At 38.3% G+C, this 19,837-nt stretch overlaps 1 protein-coding gene across 1 annotated transcript in view; it reads left to right on the top strand.

The window, feature by feature from the left end:
- Positions 1-2,491: 2,491 nt before the first annotated feature.
- Positions 2,492-19,837, top strand: part of col5a3a (collagen, type V, alpha 3a) — a gene marked incomplete in the record, with an annotated part of 49,776 nt that continues 32,430 nt past the window's right edge. Inside the window, 4 exon segments of the mRNA XM_014024593.1 lie at positions 2,492-2,755; positions 12,340-12,504; positions 12,836-13,049; positions 14,814-14,976. Coding sequence (XP_013880047.1) covers positions 2,671-2,755; positions 12,340-12,504; positions 12,836-13,049; positions 14,814-14,976 — 627 coding nt within the window.

Genomic DNA, 19,837 nt, shown 5'->3' with positions numbered 1-19,837 from the left:
CCCCCCACCTCCTCCTTCTTTTATTTAAAGTCTGGGATTGATTTACTTCCAGCAAACTTTATAGATCCCGCCCCCAACCATTAATCCATGGATACATGTCAAAACACATGAAATATAATTTACTGTCTTGGTCTTTCCACATAATTGTTAATGAGTGCAAAATAAAATGTCTCTGTTGGTTTGTGCTGATTGATTACCAGGATAAAAGGACTGCCAGCATGATCTCAGTTTATCTCAGTGTTGTGTCGATACAAACATGTTTATACCAACTTAATGAATGGAATTTATTTTCCTTCCATTTTTCACATTCAGCCTGATTTATTAAATGATAACTGGTTAATATGGATTGACAAAGTGAGATTATACAAGTAGATTGATCTCCTTTAATTTGGAAGTTTTATTTTTGGTCATGCAGGTGTAACATCAAGACACAACTGGTGTTTAAAGCACAAAAAGAACTGCATTTTAAAATGCACTTTTGCATATTAACTGACCTTTTTAAAATTAGCTTTTGTGCATGTGGGATGAGTGTGGGTTTGAGTTGTACCTGTCCAAGGGTTGGACATAACACATGTAGTGTAAATATTTCTCACCAGGACCTTAGACTACTCACCGAACTCTTAATAACTAGCTGCTAAAAGCTGCCAGGAATGTGACTCTGACTCAGCTTGGCTCAGACAGAACGAAGAAGGGACATGGTTGGAGGCCAGGAGGGTCTGTTGTTTACCCACTTCAGTCTAGTCAACGATCTGTTTCTGTCAAACCTGCTCATTATGTTTTTATAGTTTTCAGTAGACTTTCTGATCAGTTCCACAYAATCTGTGAAAAATCTGCATCTAGTGTGTTTGTATTTTTTGAGCATTCCTTTCTAAAAAAAAACAACAAAAAACTAAGGTTTATTATAATGTTTGTCATCTCTTAACCATGAAGAAAAATAAACATTTTTGATTCACATTAAATCTGGTTGGGGTCGGTGATATTTCACATAAAATGACTGTGACCAACAATTTGGTTTGGCTCAAAATAAAAATGCAACAGCAATTATAGCCTTTCATCGGTGGGTTATGTCTTTCTGAGGTTTGACAGTTTTCTCCCTTGAGATGGTTTGGCTCATTTTCTCTGTTCTCTGGGATTTCATTTCACAGTTACTTTACAAAAGCCTGTTGTTGCTTGGACTCTGGAAACATTATCTTTGGTAATTTTCCAATTAGCAAAGGTCTTTTCAAGTCTTATCTTGGAGCATGTCTCAACTGAATACGATGTAATGAATTCGATTTCTGACAGGCCTAATTTATTCCACAGATGATCAACACTGTTGCTATTTTTCAACAGAGTGTAAAAGATGTCACCTGCACGAGGTATCCTCCAGGTAAAGGTGGGTCAAATGGTGCAGTTTAAAAGAGTTTGCGGTTTTCCATATATGCAGTTTTGCATACGTTGTGCCAATACATTAGGATACGCATAACTTTTGTGTTAAGCCATTATTGATATTTGCTTGTTTTTGTACAAAAAATGCACAGGATATGCACAAATTTTATTTGCAAATTTACAAAAATTATGTGGGTTTTGTTTCTTATTTTATCAGTTCTGTTTCGACCCATCTTTTTATGATATTCACTCTAAAAATGTAATGTTGGATTTACTCAACCATGTTATGTGACCTGGTTCTACTTAGCTGAGTTGAGTAAATTCAAATTAACATGCTCATGTTCTTTGGTTAAAAACTGGTATATTGCTTTGAATTTACTCAACTCAGCTACTGTAAGTGGAACCAGGTCACATAACATGGTTAAGTAAATCCAACATTTCATTTTTTACAGTGTTGCAGTAACCTCTAAATTGATAAAGAATAATATGTGGTAATATGTGATTTAGTTTTCTTAGGGACATGGATGTTACTGTTTTGTTGAATCCAAAACCTTCATAGTTTTGACTAAATCTGAGACCTGCATGGTTTGAAATTAATCTGTTAATTTAGAAAATGAATTCCAGCCATTTGTGCCTGCAGCTACACAAAACGACTGTCCTGTTAACAACCAGTGACCACTAAGCTCCACGTTATTCAGCTTCCAGCTTAAGTGTCGACTTCTTGCAACAGAAGTAAAATTAAATTTGTACATTTTAATGGAGAGAGAAGAAAACTTGTCATCATCGTTGTCACCGATCAACAATGATCCTAATRTGTTTGAAGTATCACTTAAACAGTGCATCTTGATCCCTCTTGTGCCAGTGCGCAAAAATCAAACCTCTCACAGGTGAAGAGGTTAGAAAGTGTTGCACACATCATCTCTGGGGGCAATGACAACCTCTCCAAAGTAAGACCTTACAAATTTCCTCAAGCAATAAAACTGATTTATGAGGGAGTTTTTTCTGCAGGCACACGCACGGCTCATCCGTTCGTCCCGGGACACCGTCCAGTGTGGGAGGGGAGGGAAGGGGTGGGGAGCAGGAGGAGGGAGTGATGATGAGAGGGAGAGATTGAATGAGAAGGACAGAGAGAAACCGAGAGGAACCAGCAAAAACAAATCTTCTCCAACAATCAAGGAAGTGAGAATACCGACCACCTTCTCCCCCCCTCCACACGCATGGCTGCCTAGTTCCAAACAGAACTTCTGCAGAATTAAGTTCTGGGTGCGGAGGCGCGCGTGCGCTGGGTCCCCGCTTCGCAGGATGGACAGTTTAATAAGGACCGGGTTGTGCAGAAGAATACATCTGTTTCTTTTTATCTTTCTTCACCTATGGACGGCTCAAGCTGGTAAAGTATCTAGTTGACCACATGCAGTTAAATAATGAAAGATGTCAGGCAGGTTGGAGCTCCCAGAGTCAGAAATGGGGGGAAAAGTGTCGCTCAAAGTCCCAACAGGACCTAAAATTACGCACTGCCCCACTTTCAAGTTTCTTTGCCCTTTTAAAGACACATGCGTTTCTAACCTGGCCTCCAGGAAAGCTCCAAACTTCAGTTTAAGTCTTTTATTGTGCATTAATCCCGATGTGTCAGGCTGATTTCTGTGATGACGCGCGTTCCGAGTGTTTTGGTGAAGCTGCAACTTGTTCACCGGAGTTGCCCCAGGCTTGCATTAAAACTGTGTTTTTAAGGTTACTTGACATGTGATGACTGTAATTAGTAGTTATTTTACTTTAAAAAAAAAACGAGATCGTGTTGATTGAATCAGTTTTCCTGTCCCGGCTGTGTTTTTATGAAACATTTTAAAGGAGCCCTTCCTGCGTCAGGTCAGGTCGGTGCGTCTGTGATGTCATGTTTGAGTTTACCTGTGACCCGGCGTCGGTTTGCCGTGAAAACGTTTGACATTGACTTGAGAAGGAGCTGAGTGACTGAACTCTGAAAAGAATTGAGTAGATTAAAATTCCTGTCATGGATCTGTTTAATGTGCCCTCTGCTTGCAAAGGGTCTTCTGTGAAGGCACTTAGCACCAACAATCACACTGCCATGGTCATAATTGCCCTGGCAAGCTGAGGCCTTTGACTTGTTTCATCCCCGGATCCTTACGCCTCATGTAGAATTGGAATTACATTTTTTTTTCAGCTAAGATTGAGCCTTTATTAAACAGCTGCTGCTTCGATCTGTTAATGTGACATGAAATTCACTGCACGTCCAACAAATGATCAGCTGTGTGTTCATTTATTTAGGTCATTTGGTTCACAGCTGTCTGTCACATACACCTGTCCTCGTTCCCCGTGGCCTTGTAAAACTATCTTTAACAGGTGCAAAGCACTTCCTTCAGGTGCTGCGATTAAGAAAAATCCCTGCTGGAGTGCCATGCTTTAACAGCAGGACCGAACCCTGTGGCAACTGGAGGGGGCTTAAAGATGTTTCATTTTCACATTTTTCCACATGCAGCCASTTTATGGCTGGAAGGATTTGTTGAAACGCACTGACTGGAATGAAACGATAGCAGAAGGAAGTGAGCCAACTGACCTTTATCACATTGTAGTGGCCCGGTGGCTGCTGTGTCCACTACTAATGAGAGCTGGTGCAGAGATGATTTCAAAGAGCCCATCACATCTGGCAGTGCAGATCTCTCAGTTATATGCTCGCTGTAGATAATACATGTGTGTGTTTGAGGCTTTGAATGTTCAGCATGGATGTGCATGTGTGTAAAGCAGCGAAGGAAATTTTCCCATATGCTTTCTGTGTGCGTTTGAGAGAGATGAGAGAGCCCTTCATGTTTACAGACAGGAAGTGAGACATTCTTGCACTTGTGCACAGCTTAACCAGAGTCCTTTGTTCTTTTGCCTCAACACATTTGTGTTCAGTTTTCTTTTCCTTTGTTCCCTTTTCTGTTCCGTTACGAAAAAAAGAAAATGAAAAAAAGAACAGGAGTAGGAAGAGCTGAGCTTGTTTTTTTTATTTTGAATGTCTTATCTTTTTTTGTCCATGCCATCTTCCTCCTCCTCCCCATTTATGCCCTGCCTCATCCTCAGCTGACAGGGAGGGAAATAGTGCACACAGGCCCCTCACTGCGTCCCGTTTGATTCAATCTTCTTGCCAACCTTGCATCAGACTCTCAGAGGAACGCGGCAAATTCTCATTTCCTTTGATCCGTTTGTAAATTAAAGGCAAATGAAAACAAATGGAAAGGGCATCTGATTTTGGAAAGCTTTAAAAGAGGAAAATGTGCTTTTTATAAATGTTACAGCTCTCAGTGTTGAGTCTGTGCTCTCCAAACGAACGCATTAAACATCAGAGCTGTCAGATGTGCTGATGTCTGAGTCTAGCTGCTGATGCTGCAAGTGTCACATCAAACTGCTTATCAGACTTTTTGATGAGCCAAACTGTTTGGAGTTCCTCCAAGCTTTTAATATCTCTAAATGATGCTAAAACACTTTGAGGCGCCTGACTGAAATCTATAGTATTCCACACACATCTGGCTTCCAGAAATTTCCTTCCCTTCAGGCTTCTGAGGCTCGGTGTTTCTCCAAGCGACGTTAAGTTGGACTAGCTGGAGGTKGATTTTCCAATAAGGAGTCTTCAGAATGTTTGTACGGTGTCTTTTTTTATAAGTCAGATCATTTTTGAAAATTTTCCTCAACTTGCACATACAGGCTTTAAATGACATTGATGTGTTTGTGAGTTTAACTTTGATTTTGGCATCCCTGGTTACACCTTATACTGTAATAGATGCCTGAGTGTTAAGCCCCAGAGACTAAATGACAGCTTGGGGTTGAAACTTGAAGGAGCTTTTTCATATGCTTGTTTGCATGTTTGTATTTAGATAAGTCTGTGTGCCCAGGGTGTGCTGTTACTGCACACACATGTGTCTGTGCATGTGAGACTCCGTCTGATCTCATTTTGCTGTATCTGTCTCCTACTGCAAGCTTGAGTTTCTTACATGGATGACTTCTTTTAATGTTAGGAATGCAAAGAGTATTACGCTTATACAAGAGACAGGCAGTTGTCAAAAAAAAGTCCTCATAAGGGGTGAAGAGAAAAACAAACATCTGTCTGTGTTTGCATTGAGCGCTGGTTTGGTGCTTAGCCTTGAGGGGCAGGTGTTTTCTCTGTGGGCCAAGAGGCWTTTGGCCTGTCAGCTCATCATGCTGTGAACAAGCGAGAGCAGAACCAACTGTGGAGGTTGAAGAATGYGGTGCTGATGCGATCGGGAAGGAAACATGTAACCAGATTCCACCMAGATCTTCTGGCTTTTGGCACCAAAACTGTAGCTGGTAGCCCCGACAACAGAACACAGCCGCTGACCCACATTCAGCACAGAATTTTGGAAATGATGAAAAAATTTGACTACTGCTTTGACATGCATATCATTCAAATACAAAAATGTCAGAGAAAACATCTTTATTTTTAAGAAACTTGGCACAATAMACAGGATTTTACTCATTTTGTCACATAACTGGCTTCTTTAGAACTGGGCTCAGCAAAGTGAAACAGGAAGTGACATCAMAAGGGAACTCTTAAACAAAAGGAACTCCTTGATCTTTATTTGTTGAAACCTTATTTAAACTCTGAGTCTTTTTCAACTCTCTTTGATAGAGACTCAAAATAATCTAAAGAAGCATCAGTCTTCTCTTCAGTGTGTTGTTAGCCGATGTAGCACTGCAGTGTTTACACGCAGACACTCCCCTTTGTCGTCACTTCCTGTTACCTCACAGGCAAATATCTCAACAACTGCTCATCTTAGTGGCATGAATTATTTTTAAATGTGTTTTTATTGCTCTGTTTTAAAAAATGCATTCATATTTATTACAAAAACGTTGATTTCACAAGCATGTTCAGTTTTAATAAACACATTTTAAAAATACATTATGCTAAAGTAAATTTTTGACTCAGAAAACAAAACAAAATTCAGTGAAAGATATTAACAAACACRGAGGTCCAAAATGTTCATTACCTGCCATCAAAGACAAAAGGAGATTAATGTTTTTGCCAATGTTTCTCTTTCTGTGTTTCTTGTTAGCAGAACAAATGAGCAAACTCATTCAAGAAGTTCGAAGTAGTTGCTGAGAGTCATCCTCAATGCTTTTTTGAGAGCTAATACATCTCATGAGTTTGCAACATTGCATGAGATTGTGCACATTGTCAAGGTTTGACAAAAATAGCTGCATCTCTGTTTCTTCTTAGTGTAAAATAATCTCAGTTTAACACTTGGCCATGAATGGAGGCAGGTTTTAAGCATTGCCTTTTTTTTCTTCTTCTCTGTGGTTGATATAATTGAGCATCAAATAAACAGTGAGAGTATTTGTTCATTCTGATGGAGCTGTGTGTGCACAGACAGTTTATCAATCTCATTTGTGAGTTTAATTCTTCATCTGTGCAGCCGGTATTAGTTCTCAACTCGTAATGTTTATGTCTGAACACAGTTGTGCCAAACAATCACCTCTAATCATTTATTCTTTCTTACCGCCGGAGAGGAAATACGTCTGCATTTTTTCAACCACTTGAGCTTGATTGCTCATCTTTTTTTTCAACATTCATCACAATGATTTTGGAGCTCATCACCCTTGAATGATTTTTCAAAAATTCTCATTCAGCAACATTTGTAACTAAAGTAGATTTTTAGTCAACGGGGTTTTTTTTTTTTCATTTTGATGTAAACATGCATTTTCATATTCCAAAAAGGATTTCCTTTCTAAACAGTCATTCAAAATTCAAATGTTAGGCCTCCTCCACTCATCTCAGGGTGTGGTCCAAGATGCTGTGGGACTATCTGAGTGCACAGATTTCTTTTTGGCTTCATTTCTTGTTGAAATTCCCCTCGTTCCCAGATGCAATAGCTTTTGACAGTGTAGTACTGTCTAAGTGAGAGAGAAGGGTATTTTCAGGCAGGGCTCAGAGTGTGTAGGTGGTGTGAGTCATACAAATTGTCTTCAGAGACATTTGCTTCAGAAACACAGAGATCACATTATGTCCATGTACCACTGTAATAGTGCTGAGCTGTGTGGCCACGGGGTTTGGAAGAAATGAGAAAAGAGACACAAAACATGCAAACATCAAAACTGATTGGTGTCATTTGTTGGGGACAGAACTCAATTTGTGAGATGGACTGTTGAGATATTTGCAATCTGGAAAACTGTGTCTGTTTAATGTCACATGACAGTTTCCTCATAAATAAAACCAAAACAAAAAATGGCTGCCTAGGCAAAAGTCATGGCTAAGAAAATGCACAGGTTCATTATAAGTTTGTGCATCAGATAGATGGATGATGTTTAGTGTGTTAAATCAAATCATTTACAGTCAATATACATTTTAAAAATAGATACAAATTTCAACTTCTTTCCAATCCGACAATTCAAACTTAATGCACCTTTTAATGTTTAGTGTATTTGTTAATAAGTAGTGTTAAAATATGCTCATCCAGAATTCTAGTGTGAGAAGTGATGTAAAGATACAAAGACTAATGAGATGCAAACAAAACTTGTACAGACAGTCAGTGCTGCAGGAAATGTAAAGAGGCTACTGGAGTTGGCAAAACTCTAAATGACTTAATGGATCTAAAGCAGGGAAGAGATAACATTCTTTCACCAATAGCTGCATGCATTCAGACAGCTAATGGCAGCCTTCCATTACTCTGGGCTTCTCTGCCTGATGCTTTGTGTAGAAAGGAAATATTGGGTAATTCTTGCATTTTCAGGCTGCTTCAGCAGCCACTTCTTGCTTTATCTCATGCTCGTTGCAGATTTCTTCCAAGTACTCTCAATGAACTTAATAAGGTTGCACCTCATACAGTCAACATAGTTTTAATCATAGATAATTGTAAAAATAATCTATTTTTGTTAAGGGATTTTCTGATGCTTGTGTGTGAATTCTCCCCATTTTGATTCTTCTTCTTTTGCCTTCTGAGTCAGAGGTCAGTAGACATCTGACAGCCAGAAGCTGAAACATGCTGAAAAACCGGCCGGCATTAAAMTTTAAAACCAAAAGCAGAAATTCTATTTATGTTACACATGCTTTAAATGAAATAACCATGTTAGTTTGCATTAGCCGTATGTTTTGTCAGGAGTTGCTGATGTGGATGCCCAGACAGAAATTCAAGAAAGCAGCTCAATTAAACCCATAATGCTTTGCTTTAGTAACATCATCATGAGCTCCTCTGTGCGTGTGCACATAAGAGGCACAAACAAAAAGTGTGTTTGTTTTGGATTCTGACCTTTGACTAGAAAACAAACTTAACTTAGCTAAACCAACGGAAATTGATTTGCAGTCAGGAATCAAACTAGGCTATGACAAAATCACAAAAAGCCTGTTTGAGATCAGGGGGAAAATAAGTCGGTAAAAATCAAACATTCTGGATCAGAAACCAGACGTGATGCAGAGTACAGTGAATTTAAAGTGCTCTGAATGCAGATTCTCTTGAAAAATGCATTTAGCTCCAAGCGTAAGGGACACTTGAGTGTTGCAGTATCCTTACTGCACACATTTGCAGATACAGCATGTATTTTAGCTGTTTTCTCCCTAAAGCAAAACGTTCATACCCCTAAACACTTTACTAGTTTGTGTCATATTTAACAAGCAGACATGTAAAAGATCAAAATACAGTTAGCACAAAAACACTTTCACTCTGATTTTGTTCAACAAAAGCTTGTTAATTTTTATTTATTTTTTAATCTATGGACATGTCTTTCAGTATTACATAATCCACAGAAACATCAGCATTTTTTTCATAACTACATGCAATATTTCAAATATGCTGATTTAGCAAATAACCTGACAGGTGACGGGTAAAAAAAATCTCTAAAAGCCTGCGAGGAGGTCCTAGTTGTCGTTTTTTTTGCTGAACGACAGCGATTTTTGGGGACAGCACAGCTGTACCACCCATCTGCAAAGAGTCCATCACTCAACATATTTCATTAAGTGTCAATAAATTTGTCAGTGCCACYAGAGTGCTGACTGCTTGCAGGAATGTATCACACAATAATCCTAAAAAAAGAAAAAAAATCTGCTGTGCGTCACATTGTGCTTTTTGATTTTTTTTTGCAACACTAGAAAAATGTTGATCAGAAAAAAAAGTGAATACTGCACAACACAGAAGAAAGATAAGGAGCTGACACATTTGTACTCACCACTTATTTTTACTATATAATATTCCTCCTTTCTGAGTGTTTCTTTGTTGTTAAAAAGATTAGTAATTATGCTTTGGGTAAACTCTACAGCCATTATCTCTGTCTCCACAATTGATTGGATGATTGTGATACCACTTCAGCACACATTTCCCTGATTATATATCACGTTTGGAGAAACATGCTTACCTCTAAGAGGTGTTGATAAATGAATTAATAATTTTGTTTGTCATGGCTCAAACAGTGGACGAAGGATAGAAATAACAGCTAAAAAAGGAGTGCTGCAGTCTAAATGAAAATGCACTTTTTAAAAACCTGCTCTATTGATTGTGTAAAAYGTTAGCAGTTACACTTAAACTGTTTAAATTATGTTTGCTTTAAAACATGCATTTTCATGACTGATTTAGAAATGCAATCACTATAAGCTGTGAGAACGAGTAGAAAAAATGTTTTTTCTAGCAGATAATGTGTAACACCTCTTAAACGCAAATGTGCTTATTAGTTTTCTAAATACTGTATTCTTTTGTTGATAAATCTAAACCTATAAGAATTCATTTTAAGACCGACTCTGATGCATAACAGCATTCATAACACTGTTAAATGTTATAAGCATTTAACAATGCAAATATGAATGCAATGAGCATTCAGTGTCAACAAAAAGAAAAACTATTGAAAAATGCTTGTAAAAGAACAAAATCCAAACGTAATTTAAACAATAAGAAACTTACTGTCTACCTATTTGGTCAATTTATTGAAAAAAATATTTAACATGACTTCAATGAGACACAGTTTTTGTTAAAAAACAGATTTAGAAAAGATCATATCTAACCAAAAGGCAAACACAAATTTTTAGTCAAACCTCAAAAAACAAACCAGTGAAATATGACCAATAACCTGTGTTCACCAGTTTATACTTTTTTCCCTCTCTAGATATAACAAATGTATTATAAGCTTTTGCAAGCCATTGTTTTTTTAATTCAATTCTCTCTAAATTTAACAATTAAAACATAATTAAAGAAAAATGTTTTAGTTCTATATACATTTACAAGTTTAAACCCACTCTGGTAAACTTGTTTTTTTATTGCAAAGAAAAAGGGACACTTCATCTGAGTATGTTAAATGTTGCAGCAGTCAGAACACATACAATATGAAGGAAGCTTCAACTTCTCTGTTGTGATAGTTTTACTCATATTGAAGAGGTTGGAAATACCAAGTGTTTAAATACTGAAAGCATAAAAAAGCAATGTGTTATTTAACATATTCTTAATGATTAGGGTTTTACTTTTTATGATAAAAACCCTCCTAATTCCTCAACATTTATGCTGTCAGGTGTAAAAAAGTCATTTTGAAAGTTGTTTGAAATGTGGACAAATGTTTATTAGGATTTTTGTTAGTATTTGTGAAGTTATGTAACTATTTGATATAAATGTTTTTAATATTCTTTTTTTTCTGTGTTCATTGTTTTCTATTGTTCAGAGACCTGTCTATAATTCTTTGCCTTACCCAGTTTAAACTTCATTTCCATGTGAGGTAGCTGAGAAGGGGGGAAAAAAAGAAACTGTCTGCTTTGCAAATAAATAAAGTCATAAAATGTTAGGTTGTGTTTTTCTGCAAGCGGTGTCTGGGAGATTGTATACGCTCTCCACATGTTTAATTAACAAGGAGAATAAAAGGCAAGCTCTGAGCAGCCAGAGCTTCAGGAGGCAATTTGAGTTTCGGTTCCTCATTTGAAATGTTACTGGAATGGTAAGTGCTGAGCGGCTCTCTGTAGCAGCTGGTAGGAGACTGGCTGTGAACAAAGCTCTGATCCTGACTAATGCTCATGGCAGCGCTTTATCAGCAGACATCTAATAACACGAGCGGTGGACTGCAAACAAAGCACAGACTCACTGGAAGGAGAGCAACTACAGGAAGCCCAGATCTGAGGGGCAACAGTTGCTGCAATAAACAGAATTTCATCACATGCATCACTTGTTGTGACTGGTTTGTAGGCTTAGAATGAAAACAAACAAATCAGTGATTCAATATTTTTCAGTAGGATCACAGTAATTAGAAAATTTTTTATTGATTGATTTTATTTAACTTAATAAATAAATGGGATACCAAATCCTAATTTGCTAAAAGTTCTGGACCTGAAGGCCCCACTATTGCTCAATTTGCTTTATTCCAGAACTTTTATCTGAATTAAAAGTAGCTTGCCTCATCACCGAACATATTTTATTCATCCAAACACTTGTTTGTGATTTAGATGATGATAAATGCAGATGTGTTGGTKCTGGCTGATGTGCAGTGTGCAGGTGTCAGCTGTCAGGTGTACCTGAGGATTATAGGCTAGTCTGCGCCCCGCCCCCGTCCCATAATAACACCCACAGAAGCCTGGCCACCTGCCGCCACATCTCAGAGGTGTTTCCTCCGACTCAAAGGAGGCAGGAAGGCACCAAACTTTAAAAACCTGCTTCCAGCCACACTAAATCCCACTCTACAGCTCAGTAACAACCAACATTTAACTGAGCCAGACAGCAAAGGGCTGTCACACTGGCAGAATTTAAGTGTTAAATTGACATGAGTACAAGCATACTGCCATCATCTGCCACAAGTTTCACTCTGACATAAGTGTTTTAGAGCATTTTATGCAGCTGGAAGGAGAAATCTACAAAAAACGCATAAAATAACCYGTTAAAGCACAATATCATGTTTGAAAAGACAGAATTCGTTCCACTTTGCAAGTGTGAAATAACAGAACACATTTCCTCAGTCTGCTCTTTACCATGGGCAGATGGTTAATTTTCATTTCGTTTCCATTCCCAGCTGATCCTATTGATGTTCTGCGAGTGCTCGGGCTGTCAGAGAACATGGACGGGGTGTCCTTGGAGGCTGGTCTCTGCACCAGCAGGAGGGGCACGGAGGAGATGGACCTGGCTTACAAGATCAAAAAGATCCGGCTCAGTGCTCCCACTAAACAGCTATACCCTGGTAGAGACTTTTTTTCCTTATTTTCCTTTAAGACCACATAGAAAATCCTTTCAGTCCACTGCAGAAATTAATCCTTTAAATTATTGAAAGCATTGAAATGTATCAAATTTAGGGGGTTTATTCTCTCAGTTAAAGTTAAGAAATCTCACTAAACTCTACTTAACGCTCCTTCTGGGCACTCAGTGCTTTCATGGGCGACATTTTTCATCATTATATTTATCCAGGTCCCACAGGCAGCGGGGGGTGCCTGCATGTTATGAAAATGTATGCTTCCCGCTGCGCTCYGCTCTTTATGACTGAACCTCTCTCATCTCCTCTCCACTCCATCCAGATTCTAAATTCCCTGAGAATTTCTCCCTGATGACAACCGTCAGGGCTACGAAAGGCTCCCAGTTCTTCCTCCTGTCGGTCTACGATGACCAGGGGGTGCAGCAGCTGGGACTTGAAGTGGGGAGGTCACCTGTCTTCCTGTATGAGGACCAGCATGGACACCCCACTCCAGAACTTTACCCCACTTTCAGGAAGATCAATATGGCCGATGGAAAGTGAGTATAAGGGACTTTAACCCCTCTGTTACAGTAAATCAGACATCTGTTGCTTGCMAAAGGTGAAAAGCAAAACAAAATTTGTTTTTGTGTAACTTTTTGGACAGTTTCTGGAATACATACCTACCGTGTCAAGACCAGTAGACCAAAGACCGTTCCCAATATGGTGGAACTCCAGTTTTAGGTTGGGGGTTAGGTTTAAGTTAAAGGGATCCACTATTATTTGTAACGCTAGACTTTATTTGATAAACATTTATTTTAACTGTAAAATAAAGACTGTAAAAATACTGTAGATTGTTGTTTTTATAATTTTTAAAAAGTTTAAAAATATATTACACAGATGGGACCATTTTATTTACATGCAAAGCATTCTGGGTAAATGATGACGTGGATAGGTCCTCGGTGAGAGACTGTTAGCGAGCTATTTCCACCCTGAAGTTTAATCTTGGACAATATCTGATGATCGACTCTTTTAAATGAAACCAGAGAGCGTTGACAGAGAGGAGAAGGTAGAAATRACTCAGCCTGTAACTGAAAATATGGATGGAGGACAACAGAGCTGCTTCATGGAAGAAGAACCTCAGCTTAGCCTGTTAGATTTAGCATTAGCCCCAATGCTATCAGCATAAATAAGTATTAGCTCAGCGCTACACATTCTGCTCTCATCACTGAGGTCCTCCATCCACATGACAGAGAGGAGAACACAAAAATGACTCAGCCTGCAACTGAAAATATGGATGGAGGACAACAGTTTAGCTTGTTTGTTTGTCAGGCTAGCGCTGAGCTAATACTTATAAGGCAATATAGCGTCAGCGCTAGCGCAAAGGCTAACAGGCTAAGCTGAGGTTCTTCTTCCATGAAGCAGCTCTGTTGTCCTCCATCCATATTTTCAGTTACAGGCTGAGTCATTTCTACCTTCTCCTCTCTGTCAACGCTCTCTGGTTTCATTTAAAAGAGTCGATAATCAGATTTTGTCCAAGATTAACCTTCAGGGTGGATATAGCTCGCTCACACCGAAGACCTATCCACGTCATCATTTATCCAGAATGCTTTGTGTGTAAATAAAATGGCTCCATCTGTGTTAAAACATATTTAAAAAAATTACAAAACTAAACAGCCTACAGTATTTTTACAGTCTTTCTTTTACAGTTAAAATAGATGTTTATCAAATAAAGTCTAATGTTACAACTCATTGTGGATCCCTTTAAGGGATCAGGGTAATGCTGAAATGACCAGTAAATGAATGGAAGTCAATGAACAGTCCTAATAAGGATCGAAATTCAAATTTGTGTGCATGTGTTCATTTTTCTGCAGCATTAGCAAAACATCTCAAATTCCACTGGGTGGATTTTAATGAAATGCTCAGAATGTAATCACTGGATTTACATTTACTCATTAACTTTTAATATCAAACTCATTCAAAATAACAAGCCTAAAAATGGCCATAACTCAGGCAGATTTGCAGATATCAAGCTAAAACTAGTTGTGCTCGTATCCTGAAACTATTGGGAGCAATAAATAACTGATTGCGTAAGATCTGTTTTTATAACTTTCCATTTCCAATTTGAGTCAAAAGTGTCTTTTAGTAAAGAATTTCATGTATCTCTGAATAGATTTTAGACACACTCAGAAAGTATTCTAAGCTTTTACACAACATAATTGATCAGAGAGAAAAAATTATGTTTCACACAAAACTTTACTTCCAAATTTTCTTTGCTCAGTTCACAGAATTAAACTGGTAATTGCCGCTCTTTGCTCTTTCAGGTGGCACAGAATAGCCTTTAGCGTGCACAACAAGTCCGTGACCCTTTATTTGGATTGTGAGAAAGTCGAGACCCTGGATCTGCTGCGAGGGGACGATGCTGTGGTCAGCTTAGAGGGGGTCACCGTGTTTGGAACGCGCCTGCTGGATGAAGAAGTTTTTGAGGTTTGGTATTCTGGAAGAATTGTAGTCACTCAAATAAATATACAGTTTATGTAAAAGTTCAGACTATTGTGTAGTTCAGCATTGTGTGTTTTTTATTGCATTTAGATGAGCTGTTTGGGTCTGATTGGGTAGTTAGACAAAATAAACGTCATAATGTGGCCAAACTTTTACAGATAACTGCCTGGATCTGGTAGCTTTCCTTGTGGATTTTTATTTTTTAGGTAAACAAAGAAAAGTTACCAAGATTCTTGTAATAAGACCCCTGAACTTTGTGTCAGTCATGAATGTGATGAGCCTTGTTTCAATGGGATAATGTGCAACATTTATTGTATAAATAAAAAAAAAACAAATGGAGATATGGATTTCCTGGGAATTAGGTATGAATTTGCATTTATTTACTTACTCATCTCACAGAACAATTATCACTCAGTCAGATGCAAAACATTATAGCCATGTTAAGTTAAAGATTTTAACAGATAAGTAAGAAAAGATGCTTTAAATGTTTGTGACTAATGTGATCACGAGACAGTTGTCAAACTTTGTTCATTTTTAAATTGCAATGAAAGGTAAATTTTGGAGAATGTTTAAAATCAAGATTTTGAAATTCTGTTTCCAGCATTTGTGACCACATATTATATTGCCTGTGATCTATAAATGATAATACAGTATAGTATATTCTGTATCTGAGTCATGCCAGTAAAATGGTAGCACAAACAGCAGCTCTGAGAGGATTCTTGAAAGCTAAAATGAAAAATCACTTGAAACATGAGGTGACAGGAGTCCCTTGTCAATCAGGTGCAACATGAATAGAAGCAGTGAGGAGAAAAAGATATAGCAGGGAGGAGAGAATCTACTGTTCAGGCGTGCCCGGTCTCATCACCACATTACAAAGCCAAGAATTGACGCTGGCTGCAGATACKGTTTGCTCTACGAAGTGTGGATGGCCTTTGTTCCAATAAGTATTAGAAAATCCTGCTGGATGGAATATGTGTTGTGAGGCAGTGTTTTGTGATAATAACCAACAACCTCCTTTTTAAAGCGAAAACACACATTTAAATGTAGACATGTGTCCACATTATTATGATGAAGCAGTAAAAAATTTCACAAAAKAATCAAACTAAACTCTTGCAGTGTCTCCAGGTCCTCATGTTCGCTGTTATAACCTTCGCTGTCAGTCACTCTGTGTATCTCCCCATGACAATACTCAACCTCTTCTCAATTGTCATTCCCAATGGGGCCTCGCTAAATCTCTCACTAACAGCATGAAATTGAGATCAGCTCAAGTTCCTTCCCCTTCCATGTCCTCGGGGCTCAGTGTCTTCTTACTTGTGGATCACGAAAAAAAGAAAAAAAAGAAAGAAAGAAAAAACGGGGAGAGGCATAAGACGTTCTGCTCTGTAACTCCAAAATGTACTTGACAAAATATAGGAGTGGTTTTTATTTTTTGTGAATTGTTGTGAGTCTTGCAGCAGCAGCATATCAGTAGCAGGTCAGAAACTGATCTGGTTTATTTGACAATTTTTAGTTCTTCTGTTTAATTTTTCCCCTCACATCTCTTGGTGATGTAGTTGACATTTGTTGACTGACTTGACTTAAGCAACCAAATTAGGATTTTGATCTTCACTCCAAAAATCCTCCCATGTTCTTATTTATATAAAGARTGATGAAGATGATGACATCTGATTTGTGGTATTCCCTGATAGCCAACTCAATTTAGTTGATCTCTATAGTCTGTCATCTGCACCATTCCTTAAACTGATTCATGCATTTTTTGTGGTTATGTGTTTAGAAGCAATGATTCTAGTTTTTTTTTTCATGTGTAAAAACTCATCTAATAATTTGATTTGTTTTGTGTATGTGTATTATTTTGTTTCAGTGAGATATAAATCTCTTGCTTTATTTAAGCTTCGGAGTCGTACACCTCGGGTGAGGCTGGTACCACAGGGAGAGAAGTCAAGCGGGCTGACCTCTGGGTTTCTTTTCCCAGGCCCTGCTTTTGGGGAGGAGGCCAGTGTTCTGGCCCAGTTCTCCTACCATGGGAGCTTAAGCGTGGGAGCATGGGGACTGTGGTCAACCCCTAATGTGCCTATTGCTTCCAGATTGCCTACAAATAAACATGGAAGTTTGTTGTTCAGACTAAGTACTTGTCTTGCAGCAAAGCAAACATCAAAATTGCCTTGCATACCTCCGACATGCTGACTGTCCAGAAAAAATCGAGTCTAGGATTTAATACAGCCAGCCGCCGAAGGAGAAGGGGGTGCGATCATGTTTTGACTCATGTCTGTGTGTGTTCAAAAAACAAGTCATACTTAATCACTGAGTTGACATCCACAACTCACTGACTTTTGGAGTCAACCAAATTCAAGATGGCCGCCAAAGTGAAATAATCTGAAACAACACAAAATAGCTACCATTCAGTCAATTTTAAAAATACTGAGSTAAAATTTTGTGTTTTAGTRCCTGAGAGTGATCCTGAACTCAGATTCTTGCCACTAATTATTCTACTAACTCTATCGGTTTGTTAGCAAAATATCTCATAAAGCACTAGATGTGTTGTAATATAACTTTCAGAAATAAATTACAGGATGCTCATCTACAACTTGTCCTGATGCATCTCAGTAAAAACAGTAGTAAGTAAAGTAAAAGTAAAAAACAAGAGGACGTTGAACCCCGCTTGCACTCACTACATACACATAACAAAACACCAAATAACCACAGCCGAAGCATCCAAACCAATAAGTCAGGTGATGGGGCACATGACCCTCCATGAACAATAGAGCTAATCAAGCCTATTGTTAGGCGATGGCCCTCTTTTGCATTTGACTAGCCTGTTTGTCCATGTGGAGGCAGCGCTTATAAGGCTGAGTTCACCTGAAACTCATCAGACTGAAGAAGTCTCTTGGAGGAGAGACGAAACGTTTCACTAAAGAAGAACCCATCCAGAGGACCTACTTATTTTTTCTTTTTGATCATCTACAACTTATTAATTTTTTTCATTAACCCAACATAGATAGCTGCTGTACACAAAGGCCTTCACAAAAATGGCATACCTTAGTGCAGCAGTGAGCATTAAGGGCAGCAGCCCTGCACATTTTACTTGTTTCTCTGCTCCAACACACCTGATTTGAATGAATGGGTGATTATCAGACTTCTGTAGGACTTGGAAGAGGTTTTTCAATGACTGAATCAGGTGTGTTGGAGCAGGGAATAAAGAAAAACACGCAGGGCTCTGGCCCTCGAGGACCAGGATTGYCCAACACTGCCTTAGTGAATTTCATAAATATTAAGCTAAAATTTGGTGTGGTAGCAACTGCCATTTATTCACAACACATTCTCCCATCATATCAGATCTTGCATGTGGTTGMACATAATATTTTTTTTCAAATTTTGACCAAAATAGCCATAACTTCCTAATTCTTCAACATAAGATGGTCTTGGTGTCATGATAAGCAGTTGCAAATATGCATTCCTTTTATGTATTAGGTTCCTGTTAAATATGCATTTAAAGCAAATGAAAAACCCYAAAATCATGTCGCTTACTAACACAGGGCACAGTATATAAAGGTACTGAGTGTACAATTCTTTTGTTATTTTCTTGTGATATGGCGATGCTGTATAGTTGCTGGCTTGCTTTTACTTTCAAGAGACAGCAGGGAAAATAAGCAAAGCTGTCACTTGCTGAAACACTATTAAGCATCCCCCCCCCCCAACCAACAAAGCTGTGTATAACCTGAGAGCTTTGTGGATTCGGCTGAGGTGTTTTCCTTTTCTGCTAGTTTATCCTCTTTAGATGTCCTTGCCCTGTCCTAATCAAAGAATGGCGGCGTGCGCACAAGGTTAACACGTGTGTGTAACTAGAGGACTGAGGCCCCCAGACAAGAAAAGGAGGAGTAAGAATTGCCTTGATCTCAAATTTAGATGGGATTAATTTGGATTAACTCGCTTTGCTTTTCTTTAGCCCTTTTTGTTTCTCACCTCAGAGAGTAACGATTTTCTTTGATTTACTCTGGCTTTGGACCAACACAGGAAGAATAACAAACAACTCCATTATCTGCTTGATGTATTTAAGAAGAGTTTGAAGTTCTGTATACAGTTATTTAAACTTAGTAGGTATGTACAGGTAATAAAGTATAACTTGAGCTATAGGAAGACATGTTACTATTACACAACAAAATGAATGTTGTGTTTGCATTTATTTATTTTTCACCTCTGGCTGCTAAAGCCAATTAAAGGGGTTACAATGGGACAATAATTAACACAACATCAAGCGGTTAATCAAACTTAATTCATCACAGATGGCTGCCCTGCTGTCCCTGGATGCCATTTCACCTGGCAGAGTGTTTACACTGAGCTGTCACTCACATTGATTCAGTTCACTAATTGAATCAAAATCTTGTCAAACACTTTGCTGTGTAGCTTTGTATATTCTGTTCTACAGATATTTGTCCTGCTGCTTGTAATTGTTTAAAAAGTAAAAGTTGCCAATGATTATTTTAAAATCAAAATTAATCGTCAGTTTTTGTTACCATCGTAATAAAAATTGATTTTTTGTTGTTTTTTTTTTTTGTTGTCTTGATAAAGTAGTCCTTGACAAATTTTATAACCATTCTTTTTTATTTCCTAAGCATGAATTTAAAATTCTTCTAGCGTCTTTAGAGCCACAAAGAATTATGCTGCATTATGTGGAGATGCTGAGTGAAAAGACACTGAAGCAGAGGCTGTGGGCTCTGTGCTGCAGGGTGTAGCAGTGCTGTCTCCGCACATGTCTGTAAATATGCTCTGGCTACGCCTGCAGGGCATGATGGGAAATTAAAGGTCCTGACATGGCAGGGGTGTGTATGTGTGTGTGTGTGTGGGGGGG

This window comes from Austrofundulus limnaeus, unplaced genomic scaffold (assembly GCF_001266775.1).
Source record: "Austrofundulus limnaeus strain Quisiro unplaced genomic scaffold, Austrofundulus_limnaeus-1.0 Scaffold4, whole genome shotgun sequence".
In the NCBI taxonomy this organism is placed as follows: domain Eukaryota; kingdom Metazoa; phylum Chordata; class Actinopteri; order Cyprinodontiformes; family Rivulidae; genus Austrofundulus; species Austrofundulus limnaeus.
This window is presented reverse-complemented; position numbering and strand designations above follow the sequence as displayed.